Raw genomic sequence first — 21,415 nt, 5'->3', positions numbered from 1 at the left:
TAACAACTATGAATAAATCAATTATTTTGAAAAGAAAGCTATTTTGAAGAGAAGAATTCAATTAGAATGCTCCTGAAGCAATTTATAAACTTTAAATAGTGACAAGTAAACCACATATAATTTTTAACAGCTATTGCAAAGAGCATTATAGGAAGAAAAGCCCTGTAAGCATACCTTTGCTCAGAGTCCCTAACCCCTAGCTGCAAATATCAAACCTGCAGGATTGTATATGAGTCAGTTAGAAAACTAACTGGCTTGTCCAGAATTCGCCATTACCTGCTTTGCCCAAAGCAAGAGAACAACTTCTACAATGTCAAGAACACTTTGTACAAGCAACGGTAACATAACTCTCCCTCACTTTCCTAAAACTGGAGATTACTGTAGAAATTGCATTTTCAATTTGAGAAGGCAGCATGTGAAGGGGAAAGAGGAACAGCTCTAGAGCAACAAAAATCTTAAATAAACATATTAAAAAAGATTAAATGGACTGGATTTGACAATTACAATTTTTGTGTGATTGCACCAGCTCTCTTGAAAGCAAACAGGGTTAGGGTATACCAAACAGAGGTAACTGGAAAGCCAGCAAATCAGAGATTGGCAAACAAATCAAAGATAATTTGATCTACTTCCGATCAGAGATGCATACAAATTGTACACATTCTCTGAGTCCATGCACATTTTAAAGCTACATTGCCAGCAGCACTTTTTGCCAAAAAGCAGTAAGAACTTCCCAGCAATTCATTGAGTAGAGCAGCTACTTCAGCCTAATCAGGGAGCACAAGTGCAGAATCACACAAATTCATGAAACAGCTGACATCACCGAGACAGATTGCTGATTTATCTTTGCAGCCTGCACTACAAAAGGGTCAGATCCTAAGTCAAACTTGGAAACACTTTGCTCAGTGGGGCTAGCTCCATGCAGATTAATAGTTTAATAAGGATTAGAGGGTGTAGACCTGTGGGGACCAAGTAGTTATGAATAGCAATAAAAGTATACAAGGACCTATATCCAACTACTGCTTTATTAAGGCACCAGCAATTATGTTTTATTTAATTATGCAGAATACAGACCTTTACTAACAACATGGCGGGGGGGGGCCTTGACTGACAAATTAGTTCCTCCTTTCTCACCGAACTTAATGAAAACTTCACTTTAAATGTGCTTGCTACAGCTTTAGAGAAGACCTCAAGAATTTTCCTCTCCAGCTCTGGACCAAAACCAACACAGGCAGATTTTAAAGGCACAACCACCTCAAATTCTCATTGCACTTCTGCACTAAAAAAATGTCCAATATCTGGTTATGGTACTGAAGTCCAGTCTAAAACTTTAAAAATCTTGTTCTTTTACCATATTTTTTCCAACAATATACTTCTAATTTTGTACCAATTAAACTATTTCACTTTTAACCTTCTTTCTGTTCAGAGTATTAAACAACACTTGAGACCACTCCTTGTAGGGGATGAAATTCATCATGCAGGCAGGTACTTCTTTGATATTAATCTGTTTGCATGCAGGTAAAAAAATATTTATCCCCTATAGTCAACAGTAGTCAAATAGCAAAAGAGGATTGGGATGGCAAGCACAGAAATCCTATTTGTATCTTCCTCAGTTCCTTGAAGCTCTCACTTTTCTCAGGACCACACTTCCAGTGCTTCAGCAACCTATGTCCATTTTTTCTTCACTGTTTCTTCTCTCTGCACTTCACAGGCCCTCATGTATCTTTTCCACAAACACTCTGCCTCTGTTTTGGGTAAAGGAATTGAGTTGAAGATAGTTGGTATTTTATAGATTTAGTCATACCAAGTAGCTTAATATTGTCTTATCATTATAAGCAGCTCCTCTATCTTAAGTGGAGGGTATATTCCCTATCTCAAAATCTGCAATTTAGCCAAAAGCACAATTTAACTGAGTTAGAATAAAAATTAGAAAAGAAAGAAAAGAAAGAAAGAAAAAGAGAGAGGGGGAAAAAAAGAAAAGAAAAAAAATAAAACAGAGACATTTGAGTTTCAGACAGTGTCAGAGACCAACAGAAACTGCATGGAAGAACACCAGCAGAATGGTTTCTAGTATCCCGAGACCATACTTCCTTCTGGTGGCAGCCAATTTACTACAAAATCCATGCAACAGAAGTATACCTCACTCTTCCAGCACCAGTCCACCTGGAGGACATTGCTTATCAGCAATACCTAGCACTAGATTTACCTGCTACAACTGTGAAGACATGCACCCTCTGACGGTTCAAACTCAGAGTCAAAATGGTTGCAAAATAATAATAATAATAATAATAATAATAATAATAATAATAAAAAATATTAGTAGTAGCAGTAGTAGTACTTAGTTGGGGGAGGGCTGGGTTTATGAGAAGAAAGGTTGGGGAGCAGTGGTTTTAAGCAAACTGAACACTAACACTTAAGTCACATTTTGCCTATCAGGATAGGTCACCTCCCACTGTCAAAATATAAAATTATTCCAGCAAGACTAAAGAGCTGACTGCCTCTTACAGTAGCAGAATGCAGTTAATTTTTAGGACAAGTTTTACTTATGCAAATGGTATAAATAAGAGAAAACAATGACAGATGGCTCACTTCAGCTTCCTGGGCATGCACTGACACCTGAACCATTTTCTAGTATCCGTGACATCTGCCTGAGCTCTAAATATTACACTGGATTCATGGAGGTTGGTACTCTTCTGGCTAGACAGAGCAAGGCAAAATATCTTAAGCGATCTCAAATGGTGTTGGACACCGGTGTTTCAACAGCTGATTCAAGCCCAGAGGGTCTATTTTATGAATCTCAAATTTATGAAAATAATTTCTTAGTTCAAATTCTTCTTTCTTGAAGAACCTGCAATGAAAGTAATCTCTCATTACAGGCTGTGACATTAACATATGGACAGAAAGGTACCTAGTGACAATAGTTTTTCCTCTGTAAATCAAGGATAATTATAATCTGCATTCTCATGAAAAGTAAGGAAAGACAAACTGTATTGATTTACTCAAAATTTCATATAAATTATATCTGAAAAGGCAAGTTTATTGTAAATTATTGACTTTTTCTATGAAAAAATTCACCTCATTTGGTGAAAGCTGCTATAAAACAAAAAGTTCTAAACATCCACCAAGTATGCCAACTTGGTACATTTATTACTTTGATAAATGGAACTTCTACATCACTTAGAAAAAAAATTAAAGGAAAATTAGACTCCATCATTTCTACTCACTCACAGTTGCCAGAATGTACTCCAACATTTAAAATATTGTTTTAAGGAATTCTCCTCTCCTTACTTATTCAAAACTGCATTTTAAAAAAAAATAAAATCTGATGGTAGTGTTGGTTTAATTTCTATTTAATAAAACGGTACAGCTTGCATAAGAGCCCTGTGCCAGAAACATGCATGCATAATCTTAGTCACACGTACTGTAGCATCACACAAAAAAAAGCTGGAAAGTACAGATGGAAAAGATCCATGAGAATCCACAATGAACTTCAGAACCACAGAATACACTACTCACAGATAACAATAGTACTTGCACATAGCGTAGCACAGACTCTGAAAACATAAAAACACCATCATATGAAGTTTCAGATTATGAAATTACAACTCATTGCTCTACAAACATGGGACAGTACAAAAAAACAATAGGACATAATTCTCTTTCGCATTTACAGGTAAAAATACTGGGATTATTACTATTCCCTTCTACTCCTAAAACCATTACAATTCTAAATTCAGGATGTCACAGTACTAGAAATCTAGAAGTGCGCAAGTTACTGCCCACTGGGAGACTGATAATCTCCCCATTACAGCAATAGATTTTAGAGTGGGAAATTTTAATAGGTGCTGTTCTCAGGAAATGCTGAGTTTGTGATGTAAGAACCAAACAGGGGCAGCAGATGATGGCAGTGAGATGGGCAAAAATAAAAGATAAGGAACAGATCAAGATAAAAGAAATAAACATAAAGAAAAAATAAAAGAGAACATTCCAACTATAAAGCTGAGAGTGGCACTATGATTATGAAGTGAAATGTCAAACTGCAGAATGGACAGGATTTGCTCTGAAGTGGTGTACTAACATCAGGACCAGAAATGGAAAGCATGTCTGGTTCTTGAATCCTTGTAAGATTTCATTAGCAGCCACGTCAACGATATAAGGTGGCTAATTATGATTTCCCGCAAGTAAATGCATTAATTTGTATATCTTGAATGATGCTGATATCATTGCAGACTGGTATGAAAAGTATCAACATGCAGTGTTTAAAAAAAAAAGTTTCCTTGACAGCAGTACCTAATTCAAACTAATAAAATAAGCTGATATAAGAATCACTCATGAGCTTATGCACATCGCTATTTTTGACATTCAGTACTAAAACACTGCTGTGGGAGTAGCAAGATACTTTTTAAACCTAGGTCTTTAAATAATTCACCCATTTAAAAAAAAAAATAATGGTAGACAAAAATAATGGTCTACAACTGAGCAGAATTTTTATTTTTAAACAGACAACTAATATTTTATTGTACAAAGCAACCTAAACAATCCTCATTGAAAAAAATTATTACCTCGATAAATTATGAGAGGTGGAAAAGTGCTTTTGTGTGGTAAGGGTAATTTATTCTCTGATAAAATTATTTAAGTCATACATATTGTCTCTCAATATATATTTCATAATAAATATATTGTTTGGATAGCATAAGCTGGACATGGCTATCCTCAAGACAATGACTCTCTTTTACCCAAACAAATCAGGATACTAAATAACTTTTCTTCCCTTTGAAACAGTCATAACTGCTTGAGGCTGCTGCAGCACAAAAACAAAATATCTTCACAAAGGTCTCGAAACAGTCAAGCTGAAAATCTAAGCCAAAGTTTCATTTAACAGCCTGTCAGTTTTTTGATGTGAAGCTAATGAATGCAGTGGCAAACAAATCCATCAAACCTAACATCAAAACAACTGCACTTCATCCCACCAAAGGGAAAAATACAACCTGCAGGCCAGCACTTTGATCTAACCTATCCACAGAAAACACGTTGCTAAGCAGCTACCACTGAAGAATGCATGAGTAATTACTGACTTAATTTTATGAGAGAGAGCAATAATACTTAAGTAGCCCAAGTTTCAAGTAGAAAAGTTTGGTAGACTTCTCTCTTCAGGTTCTACATATCAGCTAAACAACAAAAAGCTTTCCAGCACCAACATCTGAAAACAAATCACGTCTTAAAAGGAGCTGCAATACAAAAGAATCATTATAATGACTAGTAAAATCACCTAGTGTGACTCTATCCCTGATAGAAGGCAGTAAAATTTACATACATTTATACCGAGAGAAAGTCACCAAGTGGTGCCACAAAACAGACACAGTGAGCAATGAGAGCAGTATTCAGAAATGCCAGTGCTTTTTCTGAAAGCTTTTGAAAGTATGGGTATCAATTTGGGCAAGAGGTGACAAGGGAGTTGTGAGAGACCCTGACACAAGGATTTGGAAAAGCAACAGACAGGGGAATGTGGGGATTTAAACAGTAACAAGAGGAAAATGGAAGGAAATAAACTAAAATAATCACCACTGCATAAAGAAGAATTACAGAGCCCTGACCGAACCTGCTCACATAACCAATCTCCTGGACATTTCCTACACAGGACCTCCATCTCAACCCAATTCTCTGTTCTGTGAACTACCTTCTCCTATCAAGCTTAGGTGGGACCATGCAGTCCAGAAGCTCTAGAGAAGGTCAAAGGATGTGCTTTTTAGGGGGATTCCCTGTAATTAGATTTGACAACATCTGTTTTTCAAACATTCAAAACAGCAGCAAGGGAAAAAAGGAATTCCGAGAAAGAAAAAAAAAAAAGCCTGTACACAAAAGCACAGGATCCTATTCAAAATGTAAATCTGTTTCTGATTCTCAGTATCAAACTAGAGTGCATAAAGTTCATTGATCCTATCCACCAGAGCTAAATTTGGACAGGTGAAAATCATGACTGAGAACTCCAGTTTTGGCACCTGTAAGAGGTCTTGCACTTGTAACCCTTGTATGAGAGCAACATTGGCATTCATTAGAAATAACAATTACAACAGACAAAAATATAAAATTAATAAACATAGATGATCAACAGATTTTAGGGTGGGGGCAGAGGGTGTCCCGCCCTGAAGCTAATAAACATTAGGAATACAAGATTTTTCTCAGACTAAAGAAGTGTCTTTTATCCAGTTGCTTCAGAAAGTTTTTTATTTTATTAGACATAAAAGAATTATGTATAAATATTTCTGTTCACCAATTCTAATAACTGAGCATCACCCCTTGTTCAGCACACGTTATCTACTCAGCACAAATCAAAGTAGATACCTACAAAACATACAAGCTAATTGCCACTGGGTCATCTGCTTTACCAACAGTAACAAAATGCACTGGAGTAAGGAAACGCAAAATGCACTTCATGAAGCTACTCATTTCCAGCCTACTCAAATAAATGCACCTCCATTAGGAAAATGACAAAATTCACAGAAGCCTGAAAAAATATCCTATCTGCCCCTATTTTGTACCATTTAATTTTTTTCAAAAATAAATAGCATTCATCAAATGAAAGTTATAGGATGATGATTAAGAATACCTAAAGCTTAGAGTGCCTCTCATCCTCACAGAACATAACAAACACAACTAAAGTACTTGTGAGCTGAGCACTATCTACCTTTGATTCTTTAAGTCCTGCCATTACCGTACATCAGCCCTTCACCAACATCCCTCTGCATCACACCCATTTGCCAAGCATCTTCAGGAGAGCATGACTGGTTTGTTCCTTTCACCAGTATCTCCTATTTCTCTTCCTGTGTGTTCTTGCCAGTGGAAAAAGACAGCAAAAACTACAGTTTCTCCCCTGGAGTTGGGGGACTTTTAGTATATCTGTTAGTTCTTCATTTCTGCTTTTCTTTTTAACCTACTTTTTACTTCTGCTTAATTCTGTCCAACTTAATTCTGTCCAAAAGTGAGAACACAGCTTAAAGCAGCAGCCAAGCTGCAGCAAATAGCACACTGGAGGTGCCACCTGGTATTACTTTTCATATGTCACACCCTGAGTAGAAGCCTTACACAAACTCTAGAAAACAAGCTGGAGGGTACACCCCTGCACCCAGGGTTCAACTGCTACAGGTAGGTAGGGTACACATAGTGAAACCAAGATCACAAGTTTAGCATTTTTAAAGACAGAAAATAATTTTTGGAATTTGCATCCATAGTCTCCGCTTAACCAAAGTTTCCAATACTGAGGGTCTAAATGATCTCTGATCTAACATTTGCAGTCGATTTCACAGAATCTTTAACACCATCTCATTTCATGCAGGAAAGCAGTATCGTCACACAGCCTAAATATTTACTACAACTTTAATGGAAATCTTTGCCTGTTTTTTTTTTTTCCAAAATTAGTGAAGAATGAATATTGACTGTACTTTAGGATTTTTTCTAAGACAGAAATCCAGCTGTAAGCACTTGAAAACTATTCTGTAAAAATAAAAGTGTTTCTGTAGGAAGACAAATAATCAGTCATCAGTATACGATATTCTCTAAGGAGAATACAGCAATGAACTGACCTAGATATTGCTGCATTTTGCTGACACAGGCAGTTTCTGCAGTACAGTACAGGGGACCTAGGGGATCCAAAATATTTTTTTCAATTAAAATTCTTGTACATACCACATACAGAAAGAAAAGATAAGTCAAACACAACATCAGTACTCTGAAGAGTGACAAATGGGAATGCAAGGTTGTGTGGTGGGTTTTTTTCTTTTAAATGAAATTACCAGAGCTTCAAATAAAACTTATTACAATAACAGTATTCTTTGGGCACACAGACTTCTTACCTTTTAATTAATACTTTCAGGAAGTTTCCTGAGGTTGTGATAAAACTAATCATAGCTATCTTCATGTTTTTCTAGAGAAACACCATAATCAAGAAACATAGTACCCAATTTGCAGTAACTCCATAACTTGTGTGTGCTTTCAAAGTGTCATATAATTACAATTTAAGAACAGATAACCAGTTATAATACTTTCTCTGTTTGACTTGCTTACCCTATTTATATGGCATAAACAAATATAAGTAAGTATTATGAAGAATTATGTCACCACCTTCCCATTAGTTCTTCTCTTCTTACAGATTTCCATTTAAAAAACATTTTAAAATTCTACTATTAGCACTTCCTAGCATGTTCTTTTTAATTTAAAAAGAGAAGAAAAATAAACTTTAATTCTCATTCTTGTGGTAGTAAGTAATAAAAAATAAGCAAGTAACATTAAGCACTGACCATTTGTCAAAGAAACTGGAGTTCACATTTGACAATGGTAAATTTCTCTAAAGAGAGACTAGTCATTATTGTTTCAGCTTCCACTTTGAAACTTCCAGACATTTAAATTCAACTGCAGATACCACAGAACTACTTTAATTTCTTATATTATATATGCACAATACTGCTCCTATGTGCAATAACCAGAGAGCACAGAATTCAGTGTCCTAAGATGAAAGTTTTATCCATATGTCAGAGAATTTTGACTAAGTAAAACTGCATTTAGAGTGTATATGCCAAGACTTCCTAGCTGAAAATTCAGAATTTCAGAAGCATTTTTGGAGTGGTGTAAAGGAATAAAATGTCATTAGCTTTAAAAAATTATCTTCTAACTCTGCTGAGTTTAAATGTGACATGAAGTTTACAGTATAATACAATAACTGAGAGGCACGTTGGAGGCATAAAACATTTAATAGTTTGTACTGGGGCAGCTGCACACCAAATGGTAGACCATTTTTTTAAAACATAAGAAATATGAAGCCTGTACACTGAAAGGGATGTAGCTGCAGGTATCTCTACCTCAGCGTTGCTACATCTGAAGATAAAGTTTGCCCTTCTTGAAGTTGAGCTGAATCAATTTTAGAGCTGCAGCATGAATGTGCTTTTAAAATCCTTTTAAAATCCCTTTTAAAATCCAGGACAGTTTTACCTGCCACAGTTAACTCGTATGTGTTCATGCCCATACTCCTCTCAACCTTGTTTCATTGTACTACCTACAGAAATTCCAAACTATCAAATACATAGATTTTTTTTAATTAACTTTATAGTCAACACCTTATCTGTTGGCTATTAAAAACACAGCTTTCCCATTAAAGGTAAAGACCAGCCTGAACCTAACACGTTACATATTGGTGTTCTCAATATTTTCACTACTGTTAGTGTATGCATACAGAGCACATAAAAAAAAAAATTTATAAACTTCTTCCCTTTGAAGCATATTCAATCTCATTAACAATAATAATCAATAGTGCCCAGAATCATAAATTTCCACTATTTGGGAACTTTCTCGTGATGGTCTTCTAATCCCAAATCTTTAATGAGAGACCACTATCATTACTTAATTGTTAAACCTGCACATCTGATTTTGCCCTTTATCCCATGTCATCTTATTAGCTAATATATTAAGCAAATCACTATTGAAAAGGGTTCTTTCAATAAAGAACAAGTCAATACAGAAAATGCCTCTGACTTAAACATTTTGGGAAGCATACTAACCAAAGCTTATATAAGCCATAATTCTGAGAAAAATCACACAATATTGAAAAATAGTAAAAAAACTTCTGGTGAACAAATTGCACATTTTCTTGATTTTGTATATTTACCACATGCTGTACATGAACAAAAGCAAAAAATGTATGCCACATAACAAAAGTTCAGTCTAAAATATCTTCAGTAAAACATCTCATTTTAAAACCTGAAAATATCTACTCTGAGTTCAGAGTTCCTTTATTATCTTGTACAACAAGGCATCTTGGTGAGATTGGTGAGATTAAAGATGAGAAAAATTGAACTTGTTTCTTTAAACTTTGTTTAAAGTTTAATTATTTATGTTTCTTTCCAGGTATCAAAATTCCTAGTTTCAATAAAGTGCTTTCACAAACAGTAGAGCTTAGAGGAGGTTTAAGAGCAGAAGTCAGTTGTCTTCACATTACTAGCCTCAGTATATGTAGCTTCAACTTAAAAATATCCATAAATAGAACTGCTTTTGATGAACAATATATACATTAAGCTGCAAACAAAACTCACTACTGAGAGGAATACACATTGCTGGAAGTATAATTCCCATTATAAAAACAACAACTATAAATAAAATTTCAATGGCAGTATAAGGTACTACCTGATCTAATAGTTCTCTCTTTCTCATCGGCTTCCATAGATTCTCACAAAGAAATAACCACAGGAAAGATTTCCTTACACATCCATTTTCTGCAGTATGACTTACCAACTTTGCTGCTTTTCCATAATCAATCCATCGGATGGTGGCAAAGTTTGTTGACTCTGCACAGTTAAAACCATGGTTAAATCCTGCATGGTATCCATATGGGAAAGTGATCATAAATTCTCCTGCCTCTTGTGTAACCTGTAGCATAAAAACAAAAAATAACCCTCAAAGTGAACTACATTACAAAAGCAGTTCTGCTCCTGAAGCAATGAAAAATATATTTGCCTTTCCAACTACCTAGAAAGAATTTTTTTCACCTTGCACACAGTTGCGATGTAATGCAAGCAGAAATAGTAGATACGAGACAATGTTGTTTACTATAAAATACCTAGCTACATGTATTACTTTACAAATTCAGAAAGTCCTTTCAAAAAACCTAATCTTGGAGCAGAGTTTCACTGGTAATAAAATCTGGAAGTACAGGGAGCTAGAAAAGACAGTGCAAAGAATATATCAATCTTCCTGATTGAGAGGAAGCAGAGACAGGCTGGACCAAAATATCCATAATTATCATCCCTAAATACTAGTACAAATTAATTGTTGAAGAAATTATTCTGTTGACCACCCTGAAGATGTTTCTCTAGAATGGCACTAGAACTTTTCTTGGAAAGACTGGACAGAGATCTTATTCTCACCCTTGTCTCCCGTACACACCCACTTCAAAAACTATGATTTGAAGACCTGTGACTGAGGGCCTGATTTGCCTTTTAAGTTACTTACTATTGATGATCAAGTATAAAGTAGGAGAAACTCTAAGTTAATGAGCCTTAGCAGTTAAAGAAAACAATGTTGTTCATCCCAAAGGAACACATTTGATACATTTGGATCCCCTCAGGCAGTATCTTTAAATCATCTTGGACAGGAAAGGAGGAAGAAGAATTAATGACATTTGCCCTGCACCAATTCTTCAGCCTTACAGCTACTAACACCAAGGAGATTCTTGCATTGGAAATGCTGTGCAGAATGTCTCAATGTAAAGGCATTAAAACACCACTTTAGACTTCACATTAAAACAAATTTTAATCTGCCCCTGTCCTTCCTCTCTTTCTCTTTAAGCCCAATTTAATAGAGCAGAAGGATTCTGGTACTATTGATAACGAGAATTCCAAATACCTAAAGGACAAGGGGCTTGGAAGGAGATTCTCAAAGAGGAAAAAGCTTGACTACATTTAAGCTCTGACATTGCTTTAGAGAATGGGCAAGGGTAGTTCCAAAGGACTGCTCTGTTCATTACATGTACAGTAAAAAAGCAACCAAAAGAAAAGTGTGTTGAGGCCACTGACTCAACAAGAAATTACACAAAGCAGAAAAAAAAAAAAGAAAAAAAACCCCAACCTAAAAAAAAGCTGCCATAGTAATTATATTTTGTATAGCCAAAAAGAAACCAAATTTCTAGTAGTTATAAGAGAATTACCAGATATAAAAGGCTTCTACAGTAAATTACCACAAAACTGGGGTAAGGTAAACAAATCACTGGTCAGGATATTCTCTTCCCAGAGAGAATTCTCATCTTCCTATACTTGGATGGACTGCTGCTTTCCTCTGGACATGAAGAAAAGGAGAGACAGCACTTCTTGTCAGTTACTAATATTCTCTCCACTCAGAGACAGCTTTAATCTCTTAATGCCAGACCACCAAAGACTGTATCAAGGACAGGCTAGTCAGAGACTAGAAATGGCACACTATCTTCTGAACTATCTGATAAGAGTTAATCAATAAACTAGAAGATTCAGAAGTAAAGAGTTAAAAGAGATTCCCCATACTCTGTTTGATATGCCTTTTTACATGAAACACACATCAGACGGCTGGCCCACTAAACAGATCCATTTAAATGAAGCAAATAATCTGAGCAATGACTGATGACTGTTCAACAAGATGCTTTTGCTGATTACAGGAAAATAAGGAGACTTCTTAGAGATTAAATAGGCTGTTTTCATTGTGTGACAATGGTTTGCATAAGCAATACAGTAAGAGAAATTGGAAGGACAAATATGACTCTTTTTAGGGAAATACGCTTATGATTTGAAATCACAAAAAGGGAGAGCTACATTTTAAACAATCACCAAAACTAAAAATCACAACTCCAAACATTTTTCTTATTAACATGTCATGTCTTAAATCTCAGCTTTTTGCTGGCATAGTTGTCATACATTCAATTTCCGCTTTTAGAATCTCCCCTTTCTTCTCCTGCAAAATTCTCATCTTACAGTTTTATGAATTCTTTGTGTGCATTTTTTTTGCTCAATGCAAGAATAAACACACAGGGATTACACTTCAAGATGTATATTTCTGATTGTATTATGGGATGACAGAAAGAGAGGAAAACAAGTAAAATATACTTAGCTAACAAAGCTAAAGAATAAAATTGGATCTTCCATTTTGCATTTGCACTTTGCAAGGTTAATTTTTTCTGGATTCATATTTAGTATATACATGCAAATGCACATACAGGTGCATATATTATAACTGCTACTGCAGCACTCCAACAATCGCTGTGGGAATGTTTAAGAAAGATTATTCTCAGTGCTAACAATTCCAAAATTTATCTCAATACACCCTCCCACTGCTGACAGTTTAGCAGGTGTTCTATTGCAAGAAGCAGCAGTTCAGCTGCCACCTGGTAGGCACAGGCTGACTTATCAGCATTCAGCACATTTCCACTTGTATCACTTTGAGCCATGAAAGATCACAGCCTGGTTCTCTCTATTCACTTTCTCACTGAATCCCATTAATTACAATTACACTTGGGTACAGCCTGCTTCCTCCCAAGACTAGGTGACAGAACCAAACTTAAATATTTAACTATTTCTAGCACTTTTTTTTTTTTTAATTAGAATACAGGAATAATCAAGACACTGAAATAAAAACATCAACTCCCTTACCCACCTCAAATGTGTGGTACTGAAAACAAATATGCAGGCATTCTGCAATATGCTACTTTAAACACCAACCACTGAAAATTATACTGTTCAGAGTGATGTTCTGTAAATCCAAAACTATAAATCTAGTCATAAAACCTTCCAGTTTGGAAGGTTTCATCTGACATTTCATGATAAAGCACAAGGCTACGAAGGGAATCGGTATTTACCTATATATTACAACAACTGAACTCAGCAACTACATTTCCATATGATAATATATCATTCAGAAAACAAACTACTTCTTATATAAGTAATTTATTCAAAAAAGCTTGTTTTCCAAGTATCATTCTAAATGCCTACATTTCTTCAATTTTATACATAGATTGATTTAAGCATGAAAAGTGGAGTGATATTCCAAAAGGCATACAACAAATCAGTGGCTTCATCCCACCTGTGCTGGAAACAGTGTTAATTCCACAGGGATGTTTTCGTCACTGCTGAGCAGTGCTTACACAGAGTCAAGGCCTCTTCTGCTTCTCACCCCACCCCACCAGCGAGCAGGCTGGGGGTGCACAAGGAGTTGAGAGGGACACAGCTGGGACAGCTGACCCCAACTGACCAAAGGGCTATGCCATACCATATGATGTCATGCTCAGCATAAAAAGCCGGGGGAAGAAGAAGGAAGGGGAACACATTCAGAGTGATGGCGTTTGCCTGCCCAAGTAACTGTTACACATGATGGAGCCCTGCTTTCCTGGAGATGGCTGAACACCTGTCTGCTGATGTTTTGCTTTGCTTGTGTGCACAGCTTTTGCTTTACCTATTAAACTGTCTTTATTTCAACACACGAGTTTTCTCACTTTTAGTCTTCCGATTCTCTCCTCCATCCCACCTGGGGGGAGTGAGCAAGCGGCTGTGTGGGGCTTAGCTGCCTACTGGGTTTAAACGACAATAATACTATACATTAAAACATTCACTTAAATATTATTTCTTTTACAAAAATATCAACTAAAGCAGATAGAAAGTACTGCATTATCCTATATTCTAGGCCAGGGAACATGATAAGCTAAGTTTGTATCCACAGGTCCACATGATATCAATAAATAAACACCCCATACACTAAAACAGAAACCACAATAATAAATAAGTAGGGTGGCAAGGACAGTTTACAGGACTATATTGCAGTGGGAATAGAGTGAGAAAAAGTATATATTGCCTGGTTCTTCTGAACACCTTAAAACAGTCTGCGCACTGGGAAACCAAGAATCATAACCCCTTAATGATCAAAACGCTTTTGAAAACTCAGTATAATGTAAACAGATGTTCAGGCAGAGGACCTTCTGAATCAAGCTCTACTCTTCTGAGCAGCCTTACAAAGCTCTTGAATTTAGAAATTTAGAATTTGCAAAGTGTTCAAAATATAGAATAAATATACTTAAAGAAAAAGCAATGCAGTAGAAACTTTTTTATTACCTGGCACCTATAGGAAGTTCAAAGTGGAAAACAATAAGGTAGAAAATCTTGTAGGAAAGAAGAAGGAACTGAATACTTCAGATGTTTTTGAAAGCAGCTATGTATTATACTCATCCACAAAGAAGAAAGACACTTATTCTTCCCACTTTCTGTTTATACAATGTTCTTATCAAACGTGCAGTCTGCTACTACCTAGCAGCACAAAATAATAATTCACTCTTTTTCTAGTATGTTACAGCTTTTAAAATCTATTTTAAATTAAATAACAGTTCTTTTGGTTTTATTCCACCTGAAACTTTTTAGATCACAATACTGATAAAGTTACATTTAACTGCATCAGAAAAACAGAATACAGACATAAAGAAATGAAACATTGATTTTAAAATATTAGGTATGCAGCTTAAATTAATACAGCTAGTTAATAAGTGTTTCAGTCAAGCTGCAAGCTTGTATGGAAATAAAATAGAAATAAAAAATATTGGTAATGTCTTAAAAATTGCAGAAACTCTTAGGATAAAGATTATGATGGCTACAAGTGTTTTCTGCTAGAAAATTCCAAGCTAAACCTGTAAAAGTCCTAATACTACAAGCATTTGTTTTCATATTTTCATGGAGTCAGTGCCTAAAAACAAAATAAAAATAATAATTTTGCCTCACCTTTACTATAAACAATCCTTATAGTAAACACAATCTAATGTGATGCATGAATGCATAGTTTAAAAATAAACACTAATGTACCTTGTCAAAAGGAATTCCATACTTTTTCAATATTGATGGAGAAATCAGAGTCATCTTGTGGCGAAGAAAAGCATCACATCCTTGAGAGCTGCTTGGGAAGAACCCTAATAAGGCAAGATAAGCAAAATTAGGTATATTTTAATTAAAACAAGTAGGAAATGTTTGTAATATTTTACAATACATAATACTGTTTCAACTTCTTTTAGAATTTTTTACCGTGTCATTGCTAGGTTCGGAGAGATTTGTATAAAAATCAAATGCACCTCCTAAGTTTTTCAACTGATTTTCAGGGGGCTGCAGGGGTTTGGGGTTTTTTTGTTTGGTTTTTTGTTTGTTTGTTAAGAAGTGAAATAATTTAAAATAAATTTGGACCTGTAAATTTAGGCATACTTTTCTTACCCTTTACAGAAATCTTTTATGTTTGGGGTTTTTTTTACATTACCGTTCATTCTGCAACTCCTGCCCACATGAAAATCAACTGTAGTATATAAATTTAGAAGGATTCCACAAGGACTAGGTTTACCTAGCACTTCCAGACCATCTATACAGTAAACAAACAACAACTTTCTATCTAGAAAAGGCTAGAAAGTATGGCTCCTTTCACAGAGAAATCTGGTACAACTAAAACATGTTGTAAATTACAACTAAACATTTCTTCTTTATATCCTGTCTTGATTTCTATGAACAAAGATTGTTTTCCATGTTTCAGCTTTCATGATTATTTACGTACCACTCCACAAACCCTCCTTAGTTCATTAAATAATTATATAATCCAGTTGATAATAACATGGAGATAAATGAATGAGGGGAAAAGTGAAAAATTAAAGATGAAGTTTCAGTGTTATTAAACTCTGGTATCTGACCCTCTAACCAGGATGTGAATGGCACCTCAGCTACAGTTCAAATGAGCTACCCAATCTTTCCTTCCCAGGTTCTTTTCCGTTCAACTTAACTATATTATGGTAAGAAACCACTATGTTACAAGGAAAATGGGAGGGGATGAGAAGGAGAAAGAGGGGGAAAGCTTCCAGAACATCGCTAGTTTAGCCCTTCCTGACTTCCTTTCAGACTCCATTCTAGGAAGAAGGTAACACTCCCAAAAACTGAAAACACAATTCCTACAAGCAATAAAACAAAGGAAAAGAAAGGCATAGTAGTTAACAAAAGCAAGAGGCTCCTGAAAACATCAGATTGAAAAATGGAAGGAATATAGTGAGAGCCATCTAACCACCTACTCCTGCCTCTGAATACTTGCTCTCAATCCCTCTTCCACTTAAGTACTGGTGTATTACTTGCTCTGAGATGAACATGTGTCTTTTGTTACAGCCAAGAGGAATACTTCTGACTGTTATAATGCAACATCACAGAAGTCTCACAAAGTTACAGCACTAACATCAGCAGAACCAGGTTGACAAAGGGGAACAATTTACTCACTAATCAGCAAAGATGAGAAAGTTTATCATCTTTATTATTACAAAAATAAAAATTATTATTAATAATCTTCACAGTCTTTTTAGTGTTTGTACCAGACCATTAGCAAGAATCACCATGAGATGTACTACGGGTAACTGCAATCCATACATTTAGCAGTCCTGCATAATATGTAATTTTACTGTATCAAGGACATAACATTTGAAAGTAATCCCTTTCTGTGAAGTTCAACTCTATTTATTTGTTTATTTTTGTTTCTTCTGTAAAGTAAATTTTTCAATGTTACCAAGACTTCTTAACATCCAACAGTTTACTGTATTGTATGTCATTTATTCTCAAGTGATTTCAGAGATTTCACAAAGATTGGCAGGCTATTGCTAAAAAAAAGTTATTAAAAAAGTAATTGTTTTAAAAATTTCTTAATTTTCAGAAAACAGAACTGAGGCATAAGGCAGTTCACTACCTCTGATAGTTCCATAGAAAAAATACCAAGCAAACAAGAAGTTGAAACCAGGAGTGCTGGCTCCCTGTCCTAGACTCTAAGAGTAAGTTCTCACTGCTAGGTATACAGTTTCATCACAATCCTCTCTTAAAACATATAGAAGGAAAAGATGAATTCTAAGTTTTTAAACCAGTGCAGTATGAATTAGCCTGACTCTATTGTAAAACAAAAAGTCTATGATAATGACATAAGGTAAAAAAGGATTCTCCAAAATTATTTTCATTTGTATTATAAACCTAGGTAAAATTGATATGATAAGAAAATCCAAATGTAAAGCCATTTAAAAATGATTACTTTTTTTCTGGGTACAAGGAAAACATACATAATCCTATTCTGTTATGCAGGAGAACTACCTGAGAAACATGGACAGAAACTAAAGTGAAGCAAACAGTATTAGGGGAAAAAAAAAGTATATTTTAGCAATTATCTTGCATAGCTTTTTGATACTGGAGAAGATACAATGCCAGCTCTTCATGATGAAAAGCTCTCCTTAATGATGGTATTAATACTGATTCAGAAAAAATACTTTTGATTCCTTTATGCATAAAATATTTTATGCCTGAAGGACACAAAAGATCTTTGAGAGAGATCCATATTGATAGATTATCTAGGATTATCCAAGGTGTAAATGTTTGTCCACAATGAATATATTAACCAAGAACACCACTCAATTATTCTCCAAACTGAATTGTAACTGTTTTGCTGGAAAAGCCTAGCAATTGTGTGAAAGCCGTAAGAAGTCACCCAAGAAATACAGGGAAAAAATTAACAAAAATTACTAGACAAATGATATAAAAACATTGCTCAGTGGACACAAAATTAGCCACAGGACATTTAACTAGTAAAATGGCTTTCTGTCATCTCTCTACTGTGTTTGCACAGTTGTTGTATCCCTCTCATGTAAATGTTAGTTTGTCATTCACAGAAGCAGTGAATTCTTGGAGCAACATGCTCACTACTTGATTACATAAAAAACAAAACAAAAAAAATCACTTTAAATCAATTAACCATCTAAATATTTTTAATGACTTGAGGAAAAAAAGATGAAATCTCAACAATGTGCCATAATATATAGCCTCCTCTGTAATGTCAGATTTAAGTTCTTCTCTCCGATGAGTCTTATATTTATGTCCCTTAACCACCCTACAATTCTAGAACAATTTTAAGGTGACCGCATTATAATTGTTATATTCTTTGCACATTCTTTTCTAGCACACTCCCCAGTCCTGGGAGAACAAATTTTTTCTAATTTCTCAGTTATAAGGTTAAGCAGCACTTAAGCAGCAACAGTGTAACGTATGCTGGTGTCAATCAATGTGCTAGGAACTCTGCTAAGATGCCCTGAGATCAAATTTTATTCAAATTTATCATGCTTTCTTTTTTGTCCCCATCAACAGGCACAGAATTTTTACTCTCTTTTGGAACTGCAAATAATGTTATAACGTACCTTTCAAAACGTAGTACTAGGTACAGTTTTATCATACGTGTTTGGCTTCACTGACTAAAAGACAGTTAAAAGAAACTAGCCCACAATTAGTGGGATCCAGCACATAAATTTCAACTATTTTGGCACAATTAATGCCTATAACATAATGATAACAATCATAACTTTGAACCTACAGCTTATGAGCTTCAAGAAATCTCAGTCCTGAGCAGCATAATAATAGAAATATACTGGAACATACTGTGAAAAAAGTGATTGAAAGTGATACTTGAGACTGAAGAAATAGCTGGCATGAGAAGTAGCAAAAACCTTAATTTCTAAAAGCAGGGAGAGTTTGACTGATTTGTTTTCCCTGAGAAAACAAATTTTGTACCAAATTCTGCTACTGCAATATGCTTAATTAGCTCAACACATGATGATAAAAACAAACGATGAGCAGATACCCAAAACTTAAGTTGTACCACTACAGCTCCAAGAGATCAGAAACAGTTCTGACAACGCCAACCAGAGGGCAAGCTTGTTCCTGAATTCTAAGAAACCTGCAAACAGCACAGAACAGCAGAACACAACCTGCTCAAAATCCATTAAGAGAAATTTACAGGAGAACATTTGCTGCGGTTACAGAGCCCTCACACTGAAATCAAAGTGCAGCCTACACGTTCTGTACCACTATAAAAAAATCTTTTGACTCTGTCAAAGTCTACACTTACACACACTCAAATTTTCCAGTCTCATTCACGTCATTTTCTCAAAAGCACTCCCGTTCAATGAACAAGAGAAGAAAGGAAGGTAGTATTTCCTCATTACTTTGTTTATCAGAAGGTATTTTGTTCTGCCCAAGCTAAAGGTAAGGTCACACAAGCTTTTCTTTCAGGAAAGAAAATCCCTGTGGGAGAACTGGTTAGCAGATGTAAAAAATACCTAATAGCACACTGAATAGAGGACATTGCATCAGAAACATCACAAGACCCTTACAAATACATTAAATGCAGGCCAATTCAAGACATGCCTGAAACACACCAGAACCATTCTCAAATACCAAGCTGATGTTAAAATTACCAATTTACAGGATTACCAGTTAATCCTGGATATTTAGTGAAATCCCACATCCAAAATAAAAAATACTGAAATCTATCTAAGACGTAACTACCATGCAAGTTCTGTAGTACATTCATGCTTTTATGAGACACATGAAATCTTAATTTAATCCATTCACACTAATCCATTAACTCTAAATCAGTCCTACAAAAGCAGGTATTTTGTGGGAATTTGCATGCAACCCCCGTTTCTCAGATGGTCTCTTGAGATGTGGCAGACCTCTTCTACATCTCTTCTCAATACTTATATTTAGCCATCTGTACCACACTTACCTTCTTGGAAATGATTACACAGAACACAAAATGACAATTCAGAACAATTACTTCACAGGAGCCAATGAGCAATAATCAAAAATCAGGGTAAAACAGAATTAGGTTGCTCACTGATTTACATCCATGAGAAAAAGACCGTCCAGTTGAAAATTCTCCAATCCATGATTTAAAGAAACACCGACATTCACACCTAGAGCAGAATTAGAACAGGCTACAAGGTAAGTATGTGATTCAACACTTGGTGGCCAAATGTTTGGGTATGAACACATGAACTACAGGTAGAGTACATTTATCCACCAAACTGAAAGTCCTGCTCAGGCTTTTTGAAAACCTTATCTAGTTAACACAAGCAACAATAGCAAAGAATATGTGAAAACATAGGCTTCAGATTGTGTTAACAACCAAAAATATGCTGTCAGAAGACTCTACATACATATTCTGACAGACAATACAGCCCAAAATAAGATAATCTTACACAAGATAACCAATGTTATTTGTACTAACAAAATAAAACCACTTCTTGAGTTACAGTCTTATCACTGGGCTGGTGAAGACACATGCTTTGTCATACAGTTCCTAGTTTTATGGATCCATACTCTAGACACAAGTCAAAGCCTTCTCATCTTTGGGGGAAGCTCGGAGCAGTGGGCACTAAGCAGATTCCTAGCTGTGTCTGAGGAAGACAGGGTTCCCACACTCAGGACATTGCTGCACTGAGAGTCTTTAAAGCATACATGAAATGGCTCAGGGATAAAGAACATTTTAAAATAAGTTCAACTCTATAAATTATTGAGGGACAGTGAGCATTGCTATCTGGAAGGATCATTTTTTTTTCACTCTGAGAGTACAATTCCTACATATCACACATGGCTCGTATCAGATGACCACATCACATCACAGCTATCACTCACGCACACTGAAGGGGATTGGGTTCCATTCCCTGGTTGATTACCATTTTCAAGATATTTGGAATGCTTATCTATGGCACTAAGGATGTGTCCATACTGTTTTCAATTAAACTGTTCGGCTACAATCATACATGGACACATTACAATACTATTCCCAAAAGAGTAATTCTATAACTCCATTGACTTGAACAGCGCTATTGGCTATATATTGCCTTGTATGATCAAGGATATCACAATGTGGCCCATAATAAAGTCATTATTTAAGCACACACACATAAAATCATATTCTTAGGGAACTTTCAAATCAAATTCTGACCAGTCAATGAATGAGGCTAGATTTCCTACCTTTTTCTACACTTCCATACTCAAGTCTTCACCTGAAATTTTACAGTAAATGTACTGTATTTCTAGTTTAT

General features: G+C 35.4%; 1 protein-coding gene across 7 annotated transcripts in view; it reads right to left on the bottom strand.

Annotated features, from left to right (window-relative positions):
• KDM4C (lysine demethylase 4C) overlaps positions 1-21,415 on the bottom strand; it is a 275,362-nt gene that overhangs the window by 199,109 nt on the left and 54,838 nt on the right. For all 7 annotated transcript variants that reach the window (XR_012042211.1, XR_012042210.1, XM_072859870.1 and 4 more), the window contains exons 7-8: positions 15,345-15,448; positions 10,273-10,410 (exon numbers count right to left, since the gene is read on the bottom strand). Coding sequence is in view for 5 of the 7 variants with exons in the window: in XM_072859870.1 (XP_072715971.1) it covers positions 10,273-10,410; positions 15,345-15,448 (242 nt within the window). In the remaining 2 variants the exon portion in view is untranslated. The remainder of the gene's footprint in view (positions 1-10,272; positions 10,411-15,344; positions 15,449-21,415) is intronic.

Source organism: Ciconia boyciana, chromosome 4, assembly GCF_034638445.1.
Source record: "Ciconia boyciana chromosome 4, ASM3463844v1, whole genome shotgun sequence".
Taxonomy (NCBI): Eukaryota; Metazoa; Chordata; class Aves; order Ciconiiformes; family Ciconiidae; genus Ciconia; species Ciconia boyciana.
Note: the sequence above shows the minus strand (reverse complement) of the source record. Positions and strands in the feature narration are given on the sequence as shown.